At 48.4% G+C, this 24,160-nt stretch overlaps 1 protein-coding gene across 6 annotated transcripts in view; it reads right to left on the bottom strand.

The window, feature by feature from the left end:
* The window catches only part of Ptpn3 (protein tyrosine phosphatase non-receptor type 3), a 142,914-nt gene that overhangs the window by 8,636 nt on the left and 110,118 nt on the right, over positions 1 to 24,160 (bottom strand). For all 6 annotated transcript variants that reach the window (XM_050165068.1, XM_050165091.1, XM_050165082.1 and 3 more), the window contains 8 exons: positions 18,546 to 18,732; positions 18,337 to 18,414; positions 16,721 to 16,777; positions 15,092 to 15,248; positions 13,429 to 13,589; positions 4,188 to 4,278; positions 3,855 to 3,916; positions 2,895 to 3,041 (listed from right to left, as the gene is read on the bottom strand). In XM_050165068.1, coding sequence (XP_050021025.1) covers positions 2,895 to 3,041; positions 3,855 to 3,916; positions 4,188 to 4,278; positions 13,429 to 13,589; positions 15,092 to 15,248; positions 16,721 to 16,777; positions 18,337 to 18,414; positions 18,546 to 18,732 — 940 coding nt within the window. The remainder of the gene's footprint in view (positions 1 to 2,894; positions 3,042 to 3,854; positions 3,917 to 4,187; positions 4,279 to 13,428; positions 13,590 to 15,091; positions 15,249 to 16,720; positions 16,778 to 18,336; positions 18,415 to 18,545; positions 18,733 to 24,160) is intronic.

Here is a 24,160-nt window from a genome sequence, read left to right as displayed (position 1 = left end):
CTCTGGCTCAGACTGTAGGCTCAGGGGGCAGGGGCTCCATAAGTGTACACACGAGGGGTTGGTTGGTGGCTTTGGGCGCATCTTACATAATGGCACTAAGTAGATGTGTTCAAGCAGAAAGTAAGCAGTTGGCCTGGCGGTTCACGAGCTGGAAGGCTTGCACCTGAGGGCATCTGGATACTAAGCAGACTCAGGAATCAGTCCCACGGGGAGGGAGCCATCTAACCTCTATGGGCACAGCATCAAGCACACACAGGAAACAGAGGGAGTGCCAAGAGGCAGGCCTGTGTCACCCCAAACCTCTTCTTGTCAGCCTTGTGACAGTCATGGTCTTTATCGCTACTCAGAGCAAATCCACTGCCTCTGGTCCAGTGAGACAATGGGATACCAGGACTTAACCTTCTAGAAACCCACTCTCAATACTCAGAGCCACTCAAGAGATGGGCTTTGTCTTTTATGGTGATGTGGAAATTGGAGCCTTTCAGTCCTATTCAAAGCCTTGCTTTAACTGACCAGTGAGACAGGAAAGATTAGCCAGCCACACTATTCATATGGAGATATAAAATACAGCCCCCAACCCCCAGGGAAAACACACTTATGATGGAAGGCAAGGGAGATTGGTTCCCCCAAGCCTCCACAGAGAACCTACCCAAAACCATCTCAGGAGGCCTGAACAAGGACAGAGGTCAGAGGTCAGTGACCCCTGCAATCTTTCTGAGCACAGGTGATGAGAGACGCTGCAGGTGGCCCCGGAACACGGAGATTGCATGGACTCCATGCAGCACAGGAAGGGCATGGGACTCTAGGGCGTGCCTGCCGGGAGACCCACCTCCTACAGGCACGGAAGGCATAGGGAGAACGAGCGGGATGCCCTGGAAAGTTCACCTTACAGCCAAAGAGGGCAAAGCCGTTCACCAGGAATGACTGAGCCAGAAGGAGTGGCAGTCGACTGGGCCTGGAGGACAAAGGGTGCAGGTCACCCAAGAATCTGTAACAGGAGAAGGAAGCAGGGACTTTGGATTTGGAAAGAACAGGTCTCTAACTATTGATGAAGGGCAGACAGAGTAAGTGGCCCGGGCCCGAGATGCTGAAGGGATAGGCAGGCCTCCAGCACATGGAAGCAGGCTGATGAGTTACACTAAGAAGAAAAGGGAGACAAAGAAACCCACTGGGCCACAAGGAGACCTCAGGTGACAGGAAAGGGCAGATGGACGGGCAGGCTCTAGGAGAGCGGATGGATGAGGGTGAGATTTCTCGGGTCACAGAAAAGACCTTTCTTTCCTGAGCTAGAACAAACAGATGGAGGGAGGGAGGGGCTGCCACCAGAGCTGATCCTTGGTCACCTGCCATTCCTTCAGGGGCTCCCGGTTCTGAGAAGAAGGAGGACTGTCTAGCTGGAAGGGTGGGAGGGAGCTTTCAAACAGCAAGAAGCCTGACACCAGCAAGACCATGATGGTGTTGAGTCACTGGGTGGATTCAGGTGGCGGCTCAGAGGAATGACATCATGAACTCAAAGACCTCAGGGGACAGCAGAGAATCAGCTTTGCAAACGGCTCCATAGGAAACACAGAGTCTGGGCACCTAAAGTACCAAAGGCAGGCGGAACGTAGAGTATCTGCCATCAACAACAAACCAGAATCGGAGGCTGCCAGGTCTGGAGGCAGATTCTTGTTTGTGGCAGTCACGTGACTCGTTGTGCCACTAAGAAAGCCTCAAGCTGGGTCTAGGATCACTTGAACATTCTGTCCCTCACATTGTAGCCCTAGCTCCACAATACATAATAGAAAAGGAGGTAAGCGTGGCTGGCCTCAGATATAGGGCTCGGGAAAGAACGCTTGGACTCTAATATCAGTGGTTCTTTTGGTGTGTGTGTGTGTGTGTGTTTAACTTTTTTATTTTTTTTCTGAGCTATTTTTCTATAGCTTTGGAGCCTGTCCTGGGAATTACTTCATAGACCAGACTAGTCTTGAACGCCCAGAGATCCACCTGCCTCTGCCTCCTGAGTGCTGGGATTAAATGAGTGCTCCACCTCCACCCGTTAATATCAACGTTTATATTTATTTTGTTTGTTCGTTTGAGACAAAGAAGTAAGGCAGCTGAAAGAGCTAAATCCAAATGACCATGACGGTGTCTGCTGGACACTGGAAACACACAGTCCTCTGAACTCATTACAGAGACTGCCCAGCCTTCCCCAGTCCCCTAGGGTGATGGGCGCTATCACTGTCTCAGCTGCCGGTTGAGGAATGCCAAGGTCAGAAAGGCTGGCAACTTCACCAGGAGGAACTGTTTTCAGCCCCGTCTGGCCTAGGGCTGCATAAAGTTGCCAAGAGTCAAAGGTGTGCATTATCAGATGGAAGGGACCCGTCGCCTTTGCAGACTGCAGTCTTGACTGTGTGAGGTGAAACACCGATCCCACGTGGTGAGCAGAGCCACAGGCAGCACAGGGGTGGGGCAGGTGGGGTGAAGGGAGAGGTACTGCTTTCTAGCTTGTCTTTTTAAGAATTATTTTTAGATATACTATCTTACGTGTACGAGTGTTTGTACATGTGTGCCATGTGTGTGCTAGTGTTCATAAAGATCAATCAGAAGAGGGTGATGGATCCCCTGGAAACGAAGTTACAGATGGTTGTGAGCTGCCATGTGAGGGCTGGGACCTGAACTCTGGTCCTCTGGAAGAACAGCCAGCGCTCTAAACCACGGAGCTGTCTCTCCAGCCCTTCATGCTTGCTTTAATAGATCCACATAAGAAGTGGCAAAGAGGAGGCTGAGTTTCTCATCCCTGCAGGTGTCCACTTGGAGATGTACAAGTCACCAGCAGACCCTTTCCTGTCCTGAGATTCACGTTCCACACAGCACCGTCTACACGCACTGGAGCTGGAAATCAAGTCACTTACCCGCCCTCGTTCTGTGAGCGTTGTCAGCATGACCACGAGAGACAATTTCTGATCCCAGACAACTTGCCAAAACTGGGCACAGGTGTGTGGCAGGGGTCCCTGAGTGGCGATGTACTTGTTTACAAGGTTAGCGGCGGGCATCTCCATCTATTGGGAGGAAGGCGAGGCGTTACAGACTGTCAGCGGACCCAAGGCGAGCAGGAGCCTCCATTCTATACTTTTCTAACAGCTATCTGAACCATCCCCGACAAAGATCTTATCCACTCACAGCAAGAAAAAAAGAAACTGCGGCACAGAGCCATCTCCAGATTTGATAGTAACGCGAACGGAGCAGAGGAACCGCTGATTACACCAGTTCTCACGGGGGCAGTTCTGCAAGGTCATGGTTTAGCCCGCGATGGCCCCAGGGACCAGTCCTGCCATCTGGCGACCTGAAAGTGGTTTTCAGTGTGGTCCACTACTGGAAAAATTTGCTGACTCTAGCTATAAAGGGAGAAATCTACGTTTGGGTACGTGGCGCCATGATGCGTGTGTCCCCCATGACGGGCGACCTTTTCCCTTTTTCCTCTTTTGCCCTATATCTATGGAGGACGACTTTTTCTCTTACTGGTAGGCAGGGGGACACTGATAACATGAAGGCAAAACACAGAAGGTTACAGACATACCACCAGCAGAAAGAAACACAGAAATGGCAATGGCCCAGTCCATCGGCAGGTGGATGATGGAATTAGAATGTGTTTGGTTCCATCTCTCAAAGGTTTGTGGCTTTTAAAGCTATACAGCGAACCTGCTTTTGCTCCCCTGTAAAGTGAGGACCACCCATTTTCTCATAAAGCCCCTGCACTAGAACGATGGAGAGAACGGGAGCGTGCTTTGTCATGGGCAAAGCCCCCCATGCTGTCCCCATTCTCATTACTAGGATCAATGTGTTCTTTCGCAGCCCCCAGATTCCCAGCTTACGTTCACATAACTCGCGTTAATATAATCTTCGTTCCCCTGCAATAATACCCGGGTGGTGTCATCTGCCGGAGAGAGAAAAATTCGCCCATTATTCTGAGTGGTTATTGTTATCACCCCAAGTAAACAGGGGTTCAGTTCCCAGCCCCACCTGCAGCTACTGCCTCATTAGCATAAGGACTACTCCACCCAGCTGTTCTGAGTCTGAGACGGCTGCCATAAAGACGGTGGTGTTTACAGACACACTGAAAACCCTTCAGGAACCCCAGACAATCTGTTTTCAAAGGGAGGTCTTATCTCGTGGAGGGGGAAGGAGGCGTCGGGCCGGATACTCACACGGCAACACGTCCTTGTATCGGTTCTTATCCAGATTCTGAGGCAGCTTTGCACACGTGACGGCTAAGCCTGGCTTCTTCCTGTAGAGTTGCTACCAGACAAATACACGAATTAGAAAAACAGCATCAAGCCTGCCAAAACCCCACTGCTATGAAGAAAGATCCGAAAGCATATCCTAATGGCAACTGTCTTCACTGCAGATTCCCCCCACCCCACTATTTATTAATTTTATTTTATTCTTTCGTTTTCAAGACAGGATTACTCTGTGTATCCCTGGCTGTCCTGGAACTCACTCTGCAGACCAGGCTGGCCTTGAATTCAGAGATCCGCCTGCCTCTGCCTCCTGAGTGCTGGGATGAAAGGCGGGCGCAACTACTGCCTGGTGAGACCTCCCAATCTTAACACTTCAAAGTGATCCTTTGTTACACAGCATAAGGAAACCTTGGTAAGAAATCATATCTTGGTATGACAAGTCAGCTAAAGCCTTACATATATTCAAACCCGAGGATGTGTAGAGAAAAGAAGGCAGCCAGGGGTTGAGTCACAGATAATGGATCCGGGTAAAACCTTATTTTTACAGCAAATTTTGGCAAGTGTCGGGGGATGGAGAGGAGGAATTGTGACTCACCTCAGTTAGTCTAAAACTACATTTTCCTCCAGTTCAATGGAATGAAGCATACTCTTTGCTGAAGAGCAGGACTAACTCATTCACTATTAATTATGTCGGGAATACATCCCCACAGCGGAACACCGATCCTGATATCGTAGCTCCATTTAAAGGGACAGTTCTCCACACATACAACTACTGCGAAAAATCAGAATAAAGCATCATCTGCACAGACTGGGTGGACATGATGATAGAGGAGCTGACATGATCCTTGCTGCAGCTGTGGGAAGGACTTTTATAAGTGGCGGTCGGAGGTTAAAGGCTTGGGCCATGACCGTGAGTAAGAGGACAGACTCAAGTCTGAAGGAAGCTGGCCAAGCTGCCCCTCTCATGTCTATACAGCGGCTTCCACAACTGTCACCAAGCCTTTCGCACACGGGCTTCTTAGGAATGCTCCAGGAATTTAAGCCATATTTTTCCCCCTTCTTAATGAAGTTAAGAAGCAAAAGCCTACTTGTAATTTTACAACTTTTAGGCGGTCTTTTCACATATTTTCTTAAGCTTATTATTTTCTGTATACATATATCATATATGCAAATATGCATAAGTATGTATGTAAACATACACAATGCATGTGTATAAATAAATACATATGCATAAATATATATAAATATTTTTATGTATTTGAGTGTTTTGCTTACATGTCTGTTTGTGCACCATGTGTCTGGAGTCCAGAGAAACTACAGAAGGAGCCAGGAGCAATGGTGTTCACCTTTAATCCCAGCACTTGGGAAGCAGAGGTGGCAGATCTCTGTGAGTTCAAGGTCAGCCTGTTCTATATAAGCTAGTTTCAGGACAGTCAGGGCTGCACAAAGAAAAAGAAGGAGGGGGAAGAAGAGGAGGGGGAGGAGGAGGAAAGAGAGAAAGAAAGAAAGAGAACAAAGAGAAGAAAGGAAGAAAAAAAGAAACTAGAGGAGGGCCTAACATCCTTTGGAACTGAAATTACAGATAGTTTTTTTTGTTTTTTGTTTTTTTTTGGTTTTTCGAGACAGGGTTTCTCTGTGGTTTTGGAGCCTGTCCTGGAACTAGCTCTGTAGACCAGGCTGGTCTCGAACTCATAGAGATCTGCCTGCCTCTGCCTCCCAAGTGCTGGGATTAAAGGCGTGCGCCACCACCGCCTGGCTACAGATAGTTTTGAGCCTCAGCACAGGTATTAGGTATGAAACTGGGTTCCTGGAATAGAAGAAAGTGCTCTTAAAGACCAAGCCATCTCTCTAGTCCCAATATTACCTTCTTAACATCAAAAAATGAAAATAAAGTACTTACTGGTCTTTTTCATGTTATATCAATGGAAATAAAGTATCTGAAAGCACTAAGTATTTGTAATAGATAATTTTTTTGGTTTTGTTTTGTTTTTCAAGACAGGGTTTCACTGTGTAGCCTTAGCTGGGCTAGAACTCGCTCTATAGACTAGGCTACCCTCGAACTCACAATGCCACCACGGCCCAGCTGTGATAATTAATCTTGATTTTCAACTGCATTGAGAGTCGCCTAGATCAGACCAGTAAAGCTCTGAAGACGTGACATACTCTGCAGAGATGGTTAACTCGGGCACGGAGCAACACCGAGTGTGGATGGCATCATTCCCACAAGACCAGGCTGGAATGGAAGGTGAGGAGGCTGCCTCTCTGCCTCTGACTGCTGAGGAGAACAGCTCTGCTTTCCATGCCCTGAACAGTGATGGTCTGCTTCAGTACAGGTCCAGAAACCACAGAGCCAGGCCACCGTGGACCTGAACTTCCAAAACTGCGAGCCCCAACAAATCCTCCCTTCCTTTCTACTCTACTATTTGTCTTGGGCGTTTGACCCAGCAACACAAAGCTAACACGATATTCCTCAGAAAAGATTTCAATATCAATTTTCTTTACCCCGTGTTTTACAAATCTCTAACAAGACAAGTCCTATGAGGCATAAACCTCTTTAATTCTGAGCAGCCAAACATTTCCCAAGCTCATTTAGACCGAAAGATCTCAGCATCTCATAGCCTGCGAGCACTCTCGGAAACCCTGCCGCAACTTAAAAGCCTGTTTCATCCTCGTTATTACATGGTATCTCTTTCCAATACTGTAAGATATTCTCCACTCCAATGATTTTTAATGGCTCAATAATCTAATTATTATAATTTATTTTAATTTTTAGTCTACTTTGTTGTTAGCCCAATCCAGAGTCTTTTTTACTCTGATAAGTATCTGAGAACAGAATTACAGCTTCTGAGCATATTTTCAATGGCTCTGATATATACTGCCCTGCAGGGACAGACTGGTCGGTTCACCGAGCTATAGCCAACATCCTCAATTAAGACGGCTTTCCGTCTTGAAGGGGGAGGCTGAACACCCACCCTCAGCTGTATTTCTGGGCACTGTATTGTTTTTGTAATCTGGTATCTGTTAGGCCTGTTTCTCTCATTAGACAAACTGCATAGAACTTACCAGAGGAGAGTTAACATAGAGATTCGGGGCCATGACAAGGGTACTGTATTTGTTTCTTATACATCTACGGGATGTTTTGTATTTGCCAGCTCTCCAAGAACCTGGGCATTCTCAGCACCTAACAATCTAAGGGAAGCTGCTGAACCGACTCCAAATACCCGGAGCTTTTACAGATGATGCGTCCACTCCAGAAATGAACTCGTGATTTATTGGAGGTTCTGGCCTGATTGAGGTGCTGTCTGGCAGGACAGCTCACAAGCCAGTCACGTCTATCTAAATGGCATTTTTCTTCTAACCAATTAGCTCTGTGGAGGTATTCAATTCAGTGAATATGAGCCAGCCTCTATAAGTAAGAGGATGGATATATTTTCAAATAACAGAAATGTAAATGCCACCAATTGTGCTCTAGCAACAAGCACAAACCCAGCCTAAGGTGTTATTTATCAAATGATTTTACCTGTATCTCAGTAGTAAAGACCTGCTGAGAGGATAATAAGATACAAAGTCACTTTTGTTAAATGACCGGAATGTGGCTGTGGTGGTCTGAATGAGAGCGGCCCTTATCTGTTCATGTATTTGAACAGGCGCTTCCAGTTAGTGCAACAATCTGGGAGGGATAAGAAGGTGTGGCCTTCTTGGAGGAGGCGTGTCACTGGGGGTGGACTTTGAGGTTTCAAAAGACATTCCCAGTGTCTCTGTTTTGAGGTTGTACCTCAAAATGTGAGCTCTCAGCTACTACTCCAGAGCCGTGCCTGCCTGCAGGAGGCATGTGACTCAGGTTGGCCAAGAATTCTCCATCTTCCTGCTTCAGCCTCCTGATTACAGGTGTGTATCACCACACCGGACAGAAACAGTCTTTCCAGGGATCAGATCGAATCTCAAAGGTACAACTGTCCTTGCTAATTGCAACATGTACTGATCTGAATCTCGGATGAAGCCTTGCTGAGCTACCCCGACCCTTCCAGAGACAAATTCTGAAATTATCATAGGAGTCAGTGAGTCACTTGTTTTGACCCTAATGGGTAGTTCCTTGAAGGACAAGGTAGGCATCAATTAAGAGACAGGGGTCAGACGGAGATGATTTTTTTTTTGTTTTGGTAAAGACAGATGATGTGAGGTAATGGGCAAAGTTAGATGGGGTAGGAAGGACCGTCAGTGGTCTCTTGTGAATACTGTTCCTTATCTGCCCGCCCATCCATCCATCCATCCATCCATCCATCCATCCATCCATCCATCCATCCACCCAGCCACCCACCCACCTATTCATCCATCTTCCTCACCCATCCATTTATCAGTCCATCTGCCAATCTATTCCACTTAACCATCCCCTGTCCGTTCATCCAGGGAAGAGGTTAATCCCTTGCAATGCTCATTTTCTATCAACTGAACTCCACAGGTCTCCAAGGAGAAAGTAGCTAAGAGTAGGCCAGAGAGAAGCAGGGTGAGAAAGAGTTGAGTCACACCCAGTAAGCATGAGCTACTGATGATTGGAGGGTTTTTTAATTTTTTTTTTTTTTGAGACATGGGTTTCTCTGCATAGCCCTGGTTGTTCTGGAACTCTCTGTGTAGACCAGGCTGGCCTCGATTTGCCTGCCTCTGCCCCAAGTGCTGGGATTAAGGGCTTTGACATCACCGCCCAGCTAGTGATTGAGTTTTTAAGTGTGTACTCAAGACAAGGTCTTGCTATGCAGCCTAGAGTGGTCTCAAAACTCCTGGGATTCAGTATTCCTTTCGCTTCAGGGTCCCAAGTAACTCAGACCATAGGTGTCTGATACCCACCCAGGTATACTTAGCGTTTAGATTTTTGTCTTTAGACAAAACCTTTTGTCTTTTATTTTTAGTTATGTTCATGTGTGTCAATGTGATGATTGGCACATGTGTGTAAGTGACTGTGGAGGCTAGAAGAGGAAGAGCCAGATCTCTTGGATCAAGAGTTAGAGGAAATTATGAGCCACCCAACATGAGCATTGGGAACTGCACTTGGGTCCTCTGGAAGAGCAGTGTTTGCTCTTAATAGCTGAGCTATCTCTCTAGCCCCAGATTTGCATTGTCAGTACGGATCTAATTCCAAGGTGTGTGCGTGGGATGAGTTCCTGAACACCTCTGAACCGACTTCTCTTCACTTCTAAAAGAGTGGTCTGGGGGCTGGGGCTGGGGCTGGGGCTGGGGCTGGGGCTGGGGCTGGGGCTCGGTGGTAGAGTATATGCTTAGCGTGGCAGACGTCCTGGATTCAATCTTGAGCACCAAAAGAATACGAAGACTGATTCTAATAATTCCTGCCACATCTACTTCACAGGCCGAGTGAGGGCTGATGCAGAAGCAGGAGAGACACACTGGGTAGATGGCAAAGCGCTTCAGAATTGCTAGTTACCATGGTTGTTCTGGTAAAACGGGGACCTTCTGTTTACTGGAAGACCCAGAAACGGACGAAGGAATTCTCTTAATGAAAAAAAAAAAGGATGTTTATAGCAAGCTTTACAAGAGTGAGGGTGGGGAGGTCTGTCTGCAGACCACAAGCCTCAGGCAGGCGCTCTGTGTCGCGGAGGAGGCAGTATGACTGCCGGCTGGGAACCAGGATCTTTCTCCTGCAGTTGTCCACAGAGCACAGCCGCCACCAGCTGAGCAGCCCACTTGTCAAGGTACTGGAGGATGGGAGAGGACTCAGACAGTCATGCCTCTGGAATTTACAGCCCAGGGCTCCAAGCTCAGTGCCAAGTGACAATACCTTACGCAGGCTGGGTATGCTCTTGAAGCCTCTCTTGCTTTATAAATAATAACAGCTATTAATTTTTATAGTGTTCTAATCACGGGCCAGATAATGCATTAAGTATTTATCTTATCCACTCCTTATAATCAGTTCAGGAGACACCCAATTTACACATGGGGAGACAAGGGCCATAGAGGTTAAGGGAAGAGGGTAAGGGGAAGAGTCAGAGTTTAAAGTCTGTCTGGCTCCATGTGGCTAGACAGCTTCCCAGATAGCGTTGACGTGTATGCCTCTAATAACAACTTCACAGGCCAAGGGCATCTCAGTTTCCTAAGCCCGTGTACATGCTGGTTAAAAGGATAAGCTCGAGGTATTGGTACTCTGCCTGGACTCCTGTCAGGCTCTCTGACTTCTACTATGAGCCCTTTAACTGAGATTCTCCTCCTCCTGGGCACTGGGGATGAAACTGCCCTAACAGGGGCACCGTGAGAATTACAGAGTGATAGGCAGAAATTACAGAGTGATATGTAGAAATACAGCGGGAGAATGACAGAAGCCGCTGCCCTGGACACAGCGAGGGCTCGCTAAGTTTGCCTTTCTTGTGTCTCTGGCTTCCCTTGGCTCCCTCTGCTTAGTGCTGGAAGACAGCCTCCTACCCTGAGATGGCTGGGTCACACGATGTTCCCAGGCGCCTAGAGCTCTTTGAGGGGCAATGAGGGATACCCAGGGAGCTCTGGGATCCAGTACTTCATTGAAGATTAGACCTATCTTATCCAGTCAGTATCTTAGATTTCAATATGACTTTATTTAAAGAGCTTATTAGAATATAAAATAATTGCACCAGACTGAAGTGTAAACTGCAAATGGTTTTTTTTTTTTTTTTTTTTTTTTTTGAGACAGAGGGTTTCTCTGTGTAGCCCCTGGCTGTCCTGGAACTTGCTGTGCAGACCAGGCTGGCCTCAAACTCAGAGATTCACCTGCCTCTGCCTCCCAAGCGCTGGGAATAAGGTGTGCGCCACCACTGCCCAGTTGTGCATGTTCTTAAGGCATCATCCTCTGGAGGGCAGGGAGAGGCAGTGGCGGGCAGCGGGCCTAATACCATTTCTGCCTTCTTCTCTGGGATTAACTGATGCTTCAACACTTCAAATGAGGACAGGAGAGGTGCTTGATGCAGAAATCTGGCAACCTGAGTTCAATCTCCAAAACCCACATCTAAGAAAATAAAGGAGTCAGGTGGCGGTGGTGAAGGTCTTTAATCCCAGAACTCAGGAGGCAGAGGCAGGAGGATCTCTGAGTCTGAGGCCAGGCTAGTCTTCAGAGCAAGTTCCAGGACAGCCAGGGCTACAGAGAGAAATCCTGCCTCAGGAAACAAACCAAGAAAGAAAATAGATGCCTTCACAAGGCTGTCCTCTGGCCTCTCCATGCACACGGCAGTACAAGTTCATTTCCACGTCATGCACTAGTAATAAATTAGTGCCCCCAACACACACTAACTCTCAGGCGACGCTGCTGAAACACCCAAACCTGGTAGCGGTGAGCTAGGTCCCTGGCTCCCCACGTGATTTCCATACAAGTGGCTACAGGCTCACCCTTTAAGAAATACTTTAAAAGGTGGCTCTGTGGTGCAATGGATATAGTGTGTTGGACTTCTAGGGACAAGAAAGAAAATACTTGTAGAAGCTGATGAAATCATTGCAAGGGGACCCTTATGGGGGCTTCCTATAGGTAAAAAACACACCAAAGTTGAAGCAAGAGCCCAGAGAAGACTTTTAGTTAGGGAAAGAGCACGACTTCAAGTTCCCAAGGAGAGCCCACAGTGCCTCCTTGTGGATATTCTGATCAACTGGAATTACCAGTCGCCAGGGAACATACACTCACAATTATAAAATCTTGAATGTTGCTTGGTCTCATGATACAGCCTCCTAAATATACCAAAATTAGATAGCAAGCTCCCTGTGGCTAGGGGCCATCTCTCCATCCCTCATCACACCCCCAAAGTACCTCAGATTGGGGCTTGGGGCCGAATGAACAAACAATCCACCCGTGCCCCTCTCAGCTCTGAGCCTGGATTTGAAGCCTCACTTCAGTTATTCCGGACTGCTCATACCAGTTTCTCATCCAGATACCACTGACTGCCACAAGACGCAAGCTTTGACCTTCCTTGTCCAGAAACCAGTTCATTAAGAAACAGAGAAATCTCTATGTGGTGGTGGTGGTGGTGGGGGGGTGGCGTGGAAGGGGAGGAACGAACCACTTCTGCTTTTCCTCCCATGGAGTGGTTTCTTCTGCTTTTCCGCTCATGCTGCTCTGGCATGGTTTACATTCTGGGCCCTAGGCTACCACAAGGTGAGCCTTTTGCTTAAGGCTTTCTGCTCGGCATTCCTTCCCACCTGCCAGCTGTGCTACGCTCTCTTCCCGAGCCATTCCGCAGTCAGATACAAATTGACAAATTGCCCGCCTTCCCTCGTCTTTTTCCTTCCAGGCTTTTTCTAATAACTGATGCTCTGTTTCTGAACCCCCTCAGAGCCTCTTATCTTATTTTGTGAGCCGAGACCACGTGTGGCATTGCCGACTGTGTTAACAATGTTAACTAGGTTCTTTGGTATTCTTTCTTCTTCTTTCCCTACCCTAAACTCCTTTCTGAGCCAGGGTCTTACCATGTGGTCCAGGCCAGGTTCGAACTTACAATCCTCCTGCCTCAGCCTCCAGCATACTGAGTCACCATGCATTTACCTGTTCACCGCATGAACAACTGCCCTCTTCCACCTCCAAACACACACGGCCGATTAACGCGTTCTATTTTCATTTGACTAGTGGTGGATAAAACCGACTTGAAAGCGGCTTTGCTTTTTGGGGGTTGTGTGAAAGGCCTCTGCGGGTGCTTCTGCGGACAGAGGCATTATCATGTATACTGTATATGCATCCTTCGACTTTACGTTTCTGTGGTCTGGTGGTCTCGGAAGGCCAGACACTGCCATCACGGGGTGGATACCAACTCTCTAAATTCCCATGTGTAGTTGGGGGTTGACTGCTGACATGCCACCATCCTCTGTACGGCACCATTTTCTGTCCTGGGAGTTGAGCTCTTGCTGGCAGCTCTGCAGGCTCAGAGCCTCTCACTCTGTTTCTGACAGGCCAGCCCTGCCTATAGATCATTGCTAGAAGACAGGGGGGAGCTGAACACCTGGGAGAGGTCCTGGACCTTCACCTGATGCTTCACCATTCTGAGACTGAGAGGGGGCCTCCATCAGTCCTGGGGGAGTAGAAGCCTTACTATGGTCCTCACCGAGACTCTGTTGTCTGAGCCCTTTGAACCACAGTCCATTGGCCAAGGAGAGAGGACCATGTTTTAGCTTTGCCGTCTGCTGCTCACTTGCGGCAGAGGCACACGGTGAGTGGCTTTAACTGGGGGAGACTCAGGCCCCGGGATCCCCTTACCTCAAACTGGATCAGCACCGTACCGCTTTCCAGACCTTTCTTCAGCAGTTCCATGGATCCCTCCAGACTGTCCCCGCCCTCAGGATATACAGGAAACATGGTTTCTGGGAAAAGCTGACTCAGCTCATCTTCGGATCTGATCTCGGCCAGGGAGCGCACAGCTGGAACAGACACAATGGATGGGACAATGGTCCAGGACACCAGGGGTGATGGCCACTTGCCTCATTAAATGATCCTAGCAAGATGGCTCAGTGGGTAGGGGAACTTGTCAATAAACCTGACAATCTGAGTTTGGTTGCAAGGACCCAGATCATGGCAGGAGAAAACTGACTGCTTGGTGGTTCTCTGATCTCTAAGTACATGTATACACAGTACTCACACGCACATACATACAAAAATGATAGGATAAATGTAGTAGTAATAGTAATATTAATAATAATAATGGCTGTACAGAAGTGTGGGGAGCCGAGGCAGCTTCGAGGGAGTTGATAAAGAGCAGACGAATTCCTGAATGAATGCGGATTGTGGTCACAGGCACAGCCATGTCAAGGACCAGTGCCTTGGACCCATGAAAAATTGGCCAAGCCTTCCTCAGGTCAGGCTCAGAATGGCATAGCCACCCCATAGTCCAAGTATGAGTGTTTATGAATGACTGGAAAGCGTGGACGAAATCCAGCAACTGCCGCTTCCTCCTCCCAGATGTTCACAGCCCGAGATGGCTGCCGGCAGATGCCGCCTACAGAGTCTAGCTAACGCCTCCCTTGTGCGGTCCACAGTAAACACACTGAGGTTCTAGGTTGTGGAAGTGGTTGGTGCCATCTACCAGAGTGCACACAGCTCACATGAGCCCACTTGTCCTGTGTCTGTGTGTCCGTCTTTCCTTTATTCTCTCACAATCCCTAGGTGGGGGTGTTGGGCTTAGTATAGTAAAACAGCAGCAGTAATAGTAAGGATATTCAACAGGCCTTTCTTCACATGGCCACAGCACACTTCCACTTCCCCAGTGCTCCAAGGATGTCATTTAATCCGCACAAGAGTTCTGAGGAAGAGTCTAGGCCACCTCTGCTCCAGTAACATCTGAGGAACGATAAGGAAGACCGGCTAACTTGGAGGTTCCTCAGTACAAGGAGGCAGAGTTGGGCCCCTGCTCTCTGATCCAGCCTGCCTTCCTCCCTATCGAAGACAAACAAGCAAAAATAAGATAGGACCTAGTGAGTCTCCTTCAGAGCCAGGCAAGTTAAGAAGGGTGGGCTGTGAGCCAGTTGGGTCTGGGCAGTTAGAATTACAGGGCTCTAGGCCTATGTAAAGGGGTACTGGGGCTGCATTCTCCAGAGGCCCGGCCAGGAGCGGTCAGGGCCCCTGCAGACAGACCTTCATATTTTTTTGTTCATGGTGGTGACAAGCCAGATACCCTAGTTGTTAAAAAATTCATTTTCAAACGCTGACTCCTATTGTAGAAAACAGCACACAGCCCAGAATGGAGTGGCAGGTTTATAATCAGAACATCCAGGAAGCAGAATTGCTACAAACTGGCATTTAACCTGGGCTACAGTGTGGGAGCTGTCTCAGAGAATCAGAACACAAAGAAACTGGGCAGATAGGACGCTGCTCCTCCTCTACAGCACTGTCCCTGTGGCTCCGCCCCCAAGGGCTTGTGTGTTACCTTTCCTCCTGATCACCAGGGCCAGTTCTCTCGAGTGGGACTCCCGACTTGCTTTGATGAACATCACCACCTGGTCATGAGTGTGCTCTGAGATGTCCCGGCCATTGATCAGCACGATCTGATCCCCTTCATTCAGCTTTGGCATGCAAGTGTCCGCCTGGTGGAGGGAAGTGAGTCTGTTACCATAGCGCTGGCCTCCAGGGGAAGCAAAAGGCAGCCTCTCCCTGATCCCAGACACCTGAGACCGCTATCAAGTTCACCTCCTCTCCCCTGGGTACCACTGTCTCCGTGTGCGTAGCTGCTGCTAGGTGGACATGGCAGCTGGCGGTGGGATTTTAAAGGGGCTCAGAATGCAGGCTATGAGACACTTCAGAACCAACAAGTCAAGTTTCTTGAAGGGTTTCTCCACGGGAGCCCACCGTGCTGATTAAAATGGCTCAACGATGCCTCCAACCTTCTGTTTCTTGGACAGACTGTTTGAAAACACCTAGCCAGCTATGAATGAACATTTGTCTGTCTTATAATAGAGAACCAGCTCTATGGCAGGGGCAGAAACCACTGTGCAGAAAGATGATGAACAGAACGGTATGGGAAAACAAGTCTTACTCCCTAGGAACCACAAATGAAAATAACTGGTAAACAGCAAGTTAAAAAACAAATAACCAAAACACCAAAAAACCGTGTGTGTGTGTGTGTGTGTGTGTGTGTGTGTGTGTGTGTTTGTGTCCACATGTATGCATACACGGACAATGGTATCTTCCTTGATTATTTCCTACCCCGTTACTAAGGCAGGGTCTCTCACTCCTCTTGGAGTTTGTCAGCTCACCTAGTCCTGCTGCCCGGCTTGCTCTGGGATCCCCTGTCTGGCTCCCACACAATAGGATTACAGTAGCCATCACAGCTGCCCCTGACTTTTACATGGGTACCGGGGATGTAAACCTGGTCCTCACGCTTGAGTGACATCCACTGAGCCAGCTTCCCCGGCCCCCTGCGGTAAGCTTTATGAGGACTCAAGAGTGACCCCTCTGTCCATGTGGTCCCCTCCGAGAAGGTACAGTGACTCGCTCATGTCACAATGTTTTCACAAACACAAACCATCACACGAAAGCCAGGAAAGCCAGCAGGTCCACTCACCTACCTGCTACACCTTAAATATGTACACAGAAAGGGGCAAAGGATCTCTATTGGAGGCAAGCCAAAAGCAACTCTCTCAGTTTCCTTCCCGTGAGTGGCACTTCCCAAAGTTAAATGCATCACCCAAGGCTCTTGTTACAGACAGATCCAGGGTAGGCAGGACTACGGGCCTGAGCCTGCACCTGTGCTCTGACCAGAGGTTCTGCACCTAGAACAAGGACCCAGGTGACACGGTGCTGCAGTTTCAGGAACCATACTGCCCAGCACGGTTGTAGGTAACCTGAGTCCCTCTCTTGGCCTCCATCTGTCTGCGTCTGTATTACCAACGACACGTTGCTACTGATCACGCCAAGCAAGGAGTCGATCACCTAACCATCCAACCAATCAAATAAAAACTAAACCCTAACAAAACCCAGGAATGGGACCCAGAAATAGAAACTTGTTTGGCTTAGGGGAAAGCAAACACAGGAAGTAGCATAGACTATGTCTACTTACAGGGGACTCTGGGTTGATCCTTGAGACCACAAGAGGCATCTTTTGATCCACTCCTCCCTATAAATGTTTTAAAGCAAACAAAACCAGAAGTAAAACAAAACGCTTGGAGTAGTTTTGCCAGCAAAGCTATGTAGAGACAGCAAACGTAAGCCTGATAGTTCAGAAGGTTTGAGAGGAGGGCCAATCACAGGGCTGGGGACCACTTGCAGAATTTACAGAACACACTGTGGACCCCTCTTTACCCAGCAGGTGAGCCAGAACTCCACTCAGAAGTGTATCTTGACATCCCCATCACCTGAACGGAAGATGCCCTTGGAGGACCCAACAGCATTTCCTGAAAAGGGGCTATGTTAACTTTTCCAAAAGAGGAGGCACAAGGCCTCAGGAAGGGCTGTGTGAACTGTGAGTGCTCCCCCGACTGTGTGAGTGGTCCACCTGTGGGCAGAGCCCTGGAGAGAGGCTGGGCAGAACTGGGTATGTATGATCCGCCAGAGGCTAGCAGCCCCCTCACGAGATGGGGGTGGGTGAGGGGGGGTAGGGGGAGTGAGTGAGGCAGGAAGTTAGGTGGTGCTTCCTCAACAGCTACTTAAGCTGTGTGGGAAGGAGGACCCTGAGGCAGTCATTATCTCCACCAATGAATCCCTGAAGCTGGAATCCAATGGGCGCAGCACCTGTTTCAATGATGCTCTGTACACAAACAGGGCGCTGGCCCAAGGTAGCAGTTTGTAGATGTTGCCTAGAGGGACCCATTAGACAAGGAGGCCTGGGAACTCGAAGCTCTGGCTTCCCTTATCATACAGCAGGGGTGTAGTGTTCTCTAAATAATCCCTCCAGGGTGGCTGGTGGGCTGCGTCTGACCAACCACCACATACTCTACTTTTTGAGCCTTAGTTTTGTTTGTAGGATCTGTTTAACAACTGTCGTATGCTTTATCTATTTCTCCATTTCTAGGTCTCCATAGCTCTGGCTGGTCATGGACTTGGTATGTAGTCCAGGCCAGCTTCAAACTCAGAATCTTCCTGTGTTAGCCTCTGACATGTTTGAGTTACGGGCATTAGTCCCCGCATTCTCTGCTTCAACCACTCATTCTAAGAGCTCAATAAGACGACAGAAATCTAGTATAATGTCACAAATGTCAGGACACTGCATTAAACGCAAGGTAACGTACAATCGTATAAAAGGCCAATTCTTAGCCCTGAGTAGTTTTGAATTAATGCATGCACATGTGTGTCTAGGTATGCATGCACACACGTGTATAGGGGTGAAGGCCAGAGGTCATCCTCGGGCTCTCGTTCCTCTAGAGTCATCTAACTTGTTCCTTGAGACAGGGTCTTTCACTAGCTCAGAACTTGCTGCTTCTGCCTCCTAAGCATCGGGATTCACAGGAGTGCACCCCCACACCCTCCTCTGTATGATGGTTTCTGAGGACTGCAATCAGGTCCTCCTGTTTGCACAGCAAGAACCTTAGCAACTGAGCTACCTCTACAGCCCCAAGGGAGGCTTTGCTTTATTTTGTTAATGCGGTGTGGGTGTGTAGCAGATTTCTGACTGAAACTCAAAATCCACCTGAAGGCTTGTTCTGCTGCACGTAACCTAAAGGCACACTCACAGCATACCTTAAGATTAAATCCAAATCTTCCCTCTTCATCTGGTGTGATGCGGATCAGGACTAGGTACCCGTCACCTTCATCATTCTGGAAGACACGTGAGAGTCGCTTACATCCCTTCCCTCTGCGGTGGTTTGTGACAAGATATTTCTTTTTGTCACAACCAATCTGCCTGCCCACCAGGGAGGGTCACCAAGCCACTCGGGCCAAGTGCTCACCTTGTCGCAGTAGTACTGGCTGGCATCCTCGATGGAGCCCCCTTTGATCATCTTGTGGTAGTCTTCTAAGAACTGCGGGTCAACTCCGTCTGGCGAACAGGAGCCTGGGGCATTAGAAGACGGAGACACCGAACTGGATGACTGCCGGGTCAGGCGGCTTTGTGTTGGCTTGTTTTCAGACAAACTCCTTCATTTGTGGGGAAGAACATGTTTTAATAAATCGATTAATATTATCAGAGTAAATATCACTGGATGGAGTGGGGCGGGGGGGAGGGGGAGTCTGGCATCTTTTTTTAAAGATTTATTTATTATGTACACAGTGTTCAGCCTCCATGCCTGCAGGCCAGAAGAGGGCACCAGATCTCATTACAGATGGTTGTGAGCCACCATGTGGTTGCTGGGAATTGAACTCAGGACCTCCGGAAGAGTAGTCAGTGCTCTGGGAGCCTGGCATCTTGAGATTACCACGGGACTCTGGAACCTGTGTGTTTCTGCAAAAGTCCTCATGGTACCCATGCTCTAGGCTAAATACAATCACCTGACTCCTCCCCCTGCTGCTTTGAAAACCGGTGGGGAGATGCACAGAACCACTCTAGCTACACACATTACTGTATAACATAGGAGGTGTTGCCTAGGCTGGTTTTGAACTTCTGACTCAACAGATTCTTCTGCTTAGGCTCCTAAGTAGCTGGGACTCCGGCTGTGGACCCACTAATCTGAATTTGCCAGGGAACAGAGCATCATTTAAAAAAAAAACAACCCACAGGAAGGCGGCAAGGGAGGGTGACTACATACTGTGTAAGTTGTTGTAAGTAGCACAGCGGCCTGCAAAAGCCCCCGAGCGTGGCTTCTCTACCCATTCCTCACGTTCCTGCCTCTGCTTCCACCTCTCACCAAACCTCTAATCCAGGTCCTTGCCTGTAGATTTTTTTTAAAATGATGCTTCTGTTTTCCTAGCAAGTTAAACTTGGGGGGCAGGGTTGGTTTTCTTTTCTTTTTTTTTTTATCAGTGCCGAGGACCCAGGGCCTCTCCTGTGTTAAGCAAGAACTGAGCTAAACCCCCAGCCTAAATTAGCCTATCTAAATATAAAATCTGCACCCTATTCACACACAATGATTCACAGTCTTAATTTATTTGAACAAAATATTCGGCGGCAGACCAATGTGGAAACAGAGGTGTGTCTGGCCTGGCATTTACTGGTTGCCATCTCCTCAGCCTGTGGAAAAAACTATGTTCAGTCAAATGGTACCAATGAATATCCTATTTACTTATACTTTAAAATTGTAGCTCATGAGTTTTGTTTCTCAGGGCTTCAAAGTTTTTCTCTTCTTATATAAAATTCTGGTCGGACACAGTGAGTTCCAGGACAGCCAGGGCTATCCTGTCTCCAAAAAACAAAACAAAACAAACAAAAAACCTTTTGATTGGGGGCTGGAGAGATGGCTCAGTGGTTAAGAGCACTGCCTGCTCTTCCAAAGGTCCTGAGTTCAATTCCCAGCAACCACATGGTGGCTCACAACTATCTGTAATGAGGTCTGGTGCCCTCTTCTGACCTGCAGCCATACACACAGACAGAATATTGTATACATAATAAATAAATAAATAAATGTTTAAAAAAAAAACCTTTTGCTCTATATAAAACAGGGAGCATGGAGCTAGAGAGATGGCTCAGCAGATAAGAACACTTGCTGTTCTTACAGAGGACCCGGGTTTGTGGTTCACAACCATCTAAGACTTCAGTTTCGGGGGATTCAGTGTTCTCTTCTGAATTCCATGAGCATCAGGCACACACATGGTACACATACATACATGAAGGCAAAACACACATATGCATAAAATATAACAAACCTAAGAACATTTAGTGGTGTTTTAAAACAGTAAACAGTAGTCTCTGCAACCACTGACATATTATAAGACTTCCCACACCCCAACCTATCTTCTAAGTAGGGTTAGAGAGGCTGTTCTACCAACAGTAGTGGTTTAATAAACAAGTGGCTAGCTTTTGGATGGATTAACTACACAGAGAAGGCTCATTCTCGCAGAGCACAATGACATTCTGCTTGTCTCTTCAGGGTGGATGGACAGAGACTAAAACGGAACGATGAGAAGCAGGACAGGCAGATGATGGGATGTCAAGAGAGAAGACGTCAGAACGGCATGGCTTTCTCTCCAGTCTGGTGAGGGCTCCCTGTGGAGCTGAAGGAGGCAAGAGCCTGCATGTTAGGCCAGAGTCAAAATGTTTATCACTGTGGTGGCTTGAAAGAAAATATCCCTCACCAAAATGAATGGCACTATTAGGAGGTGTGGCCTTGTTGGAATAGGTGTGGTCTTGTTGGAAGAACTACATCACTGAGGAGGTGTGCTTTGAGGTCTCATATATGCTCAAGCCATGCCCAGTGAGTCAGTTCATGTCCTGTTGCCTTCGGATCGAGTTGTAAGGACTCAGTTCCAGCACCACGTCTGTCTGCACACTGCCATGCTCTAGTTGTAAGGACTCAGTTCCAGCACCACGTCTGTCTGCACACTGCCATGCTCTCTGCCATGATGACAATGGACCGAACCTCTGAACTCTAAGCAAGCCACCCCAGTTAAGTCGTTTCTTTGTACCTCTTCACAATAGAAACCCCAAGAAGACAAGCACAGCCTGAGAAAAACACAAACATCCTTCAGTATGCCCTGAGGAGCAGCTCCAGGGCACCCTCTACTGCAGATGCGTAAGTCTCTTATACACAATGTTCTAATGTTTCCATTTTACCTATACCCCCCCCCCCCCGTGTTTTAGATCGTCTCTAGGTTACTTACAATACCCAACCCGGGGTAAATGTTACACAAGCACTCACCGTCCTGACAAGGAAAAAAATAAACTCTGTGCTTGTTTGGCTCAGTGATCAGGACAGGCCGTATGACACTGTTCATGCAGCCGATTTAGTCTATGGATGCAGAACACGTGGGCAGAGAGGGTCATTTGTCCCAACAACTTGAGTATCTAACAGTGAAAGAGACCGTCACACTGCCGAGAACCCTGTCACGGGTAGGGTTCGCAAACCACAGGGGCTCAGAAGATGGGCCACACGATGGGGAAGGAGACTGCCATATGGTCCCATCCAAATCATGCACATTTTAAAATGAATAGGAGGGTTATCTTATGTCTTACGGGAGAGGGTGGGCCTTCAGGGAAGAAGCAAACTGCCAATAAGCTACTAGGACAAGAAGTGAGACTCGCTCTGGGCACCATATTGGTGACCCACCAAAACAACTATGACCAAGAATCACTGACAAAGTCTTTGGGATACAAGCCTAGGCCTTGTTTTCCCCAGTGCCAGCTCCAAGGGTCGGCTTTTTCTTAGTGCAACTCCTCCCTTGTGTCTGGGTGTGAGGAGAGGGGGGAATTTGGGCGTTTGTTTCTACCATGAAGAAAATCTGCTCCTTTGCCAGAATCTGAACGTCTCCTGGAAGCAAGGAGGAGCAGAGAACAGGGCCGGGAATAACAAAAGCGCACAGCCTGCCTGGGCACAAAGCGCACTGCCAAGGCTTCAAAACTATAATCATAAACTCTGCAGCGCTGCTATAAATATGGAACAAACCAGCAAGTGACTCATCTGCCAGGGGATGATGTTCCTTCCCTGTGCCGCTGGGGGTGGGGCGGGGCGGGGGTGCTGGCGATGGGGCTAAGCATGCTTCTCTCTCTTTCTTCTCTTTTTTGAATGAGCACAGAACATTACACTTAATTCTGCTTCAAAAGAGGCCTCGCTGTCTGTAAGCTCCTGCCTCTGATTTCTTTGACGGAATGCTTCTTTGAGACTCAACACAAATCTGCTGCAGAAAACATGTCAAAGGCTTCTTAAACATTTTGTAAATACATTCTTACCAGCAGAGTTTCTTTTCAACTAAGTTCAGACCGGACTGCATCTCTTGCCTAGAGAATAAAGCCTCCCCGCTTCCATGCCTGCCCGTGTGTTAAGGCTTCAGAAGCCCCAAGGAGAGAGTGATCCTTGATGCCACTGTGGGGACTGGGGTTCTGGTTTTCCAACCATCCATCCTACTTGAGAAGCCCAGCCACAAAGCAAACTCGCCGCACCGTCCAAGTACCTTAGCCATAGTGTCATCTCTTTCTCCTAACCCTGGGCTGCAGAAGAACAAGAGCCCCTAGCTTCGTGGAAACATTTCAGAGAATCAGCAGAAGTATGAAGGAACGGCTGGGGCAAGCAATCCCAGAAGTTCAACAGAGCCCAAAGAAGCAGGCTTCAAACTGGACTCGATTCTCCAGAGTTTATATGTAAGCAGGTCTGGTATGGGTGGTGGCTGGCAGACCGGACCACTGAAGACTAGATAAGCTAGCATGCCCTGTGGCTGTGTGGGCCATGCCTTTCCCAACCCTGCCTGACAGCTCTCCAAAGCCACAGAGCACCACAGTGTGACAGCGAAGGCAGATGACGTGGTACTGAGCCAGCAGTCCCGGAGGCACCTGAAACTGAAGCCTTATTAAGTTCCATTTTGTGGTCCCTTCTCCACAACCAGCAAGTGTGATGAAGAACTCGGAGCTCTTTAAGATGTCCATGTGTCACGGGACAAGAGACAACTGTCTCGTAACTGGTCCTGACCTCAGCCATCAGAGGCATGGGAACACAAGGGTTCTCAGAGGTCCCCTAAGTCCCCTACAGCTGTGCGGCTGGGTGAGGGGTGACGAGTACTTCACTGGTAAGTGAGGTGTCCTCAACTTGACTTCTGGGGGTTGCTCTACTTCCAGTGAATGGCAGAGCCGACCACTGGCAAGCTGGGACGATAGGCACAGGCAATAGCCACTGATGGAGGGGCCGTACACATGTGTCTGGACAATGCTGAAAATGCACATGCACATTCTAATTGCCGAACACACATCTTATTTTAGTTGGCATAAATCTGAGCAGCTGACCGTAGTGGGCCGCTGCTGTACTGGCCAGCAAACTCTAGATTCTCAACATGGCGAGTACATGTGGGCTTCCCTAAACCCTTGGATGGGGTTCCCTATGCCTTCTCTCCACCTTGTGTCAAAGCAACAGAGTCTGGAGGCCAAGGAGGACTCAGACTGGTTCTAACAGACACCTTCCTCACTCCTGTTTTGCATTTCCAGAGCCGCTCCTAGTCTGCAAAGCCACAGGTTCATGAAACGAAGCTCCCACCCGTCTTCTGCGGCTTACACGACAGTGCAGCCAACCGCAAACCGCAGTGATGGACAGTGATCGCTTCAACAGAAGAACCCAGAGGTTCAGATCATGAGGAAATCACGACCACGGGGGTCATTTCAGCAGAGGCGGTAAAAGCGCAGAAGGTCTGAAGACCATGATGGCTGTGCACAGTGACAGAGAAGCAAGCCATCCCCTCACCCCCTCACTCCTGCGCCCCAGCATGGAAGTGGGGAGAGCTGCAGTTCCCCTGTGACTGCCTAAAGCTTCTCTTCCTAATCCTTCTCCAGTAGGGCAGAAATTACCTTTCTTAGTTTTGGCCATTATTTGGGGCTTAATGGTTCGAATACCCAATGGCTAAGACTGGCTTCTTAACACCTTATCCTTGTCTATCATAATTTAACTTAAAGATATCATTTATGGTCTGTGTCTTATCGGCTTCAGAATACGAG

Source organism: Alexandromys fortis, unplaced genomic scaffold, assembly GCF_014885135.2.
Source record: "Alexandromys fortis isolate MF-2015 unplaced genomic scaffold, M_Fortis_MF-2015_v1.1 scaffold_18, whole genome shotgun sequence".
Taxonomy (NCBI): domain Eukaryota; kingdom Metazoa; phylum Chordata; class Mammalia; order Rodentia; family Cricetidae; genus Alexandromys; species Alexandromys fortis.
This window is presented reverse-complemented; position numbering and strand designations above follow the sequence as displayed.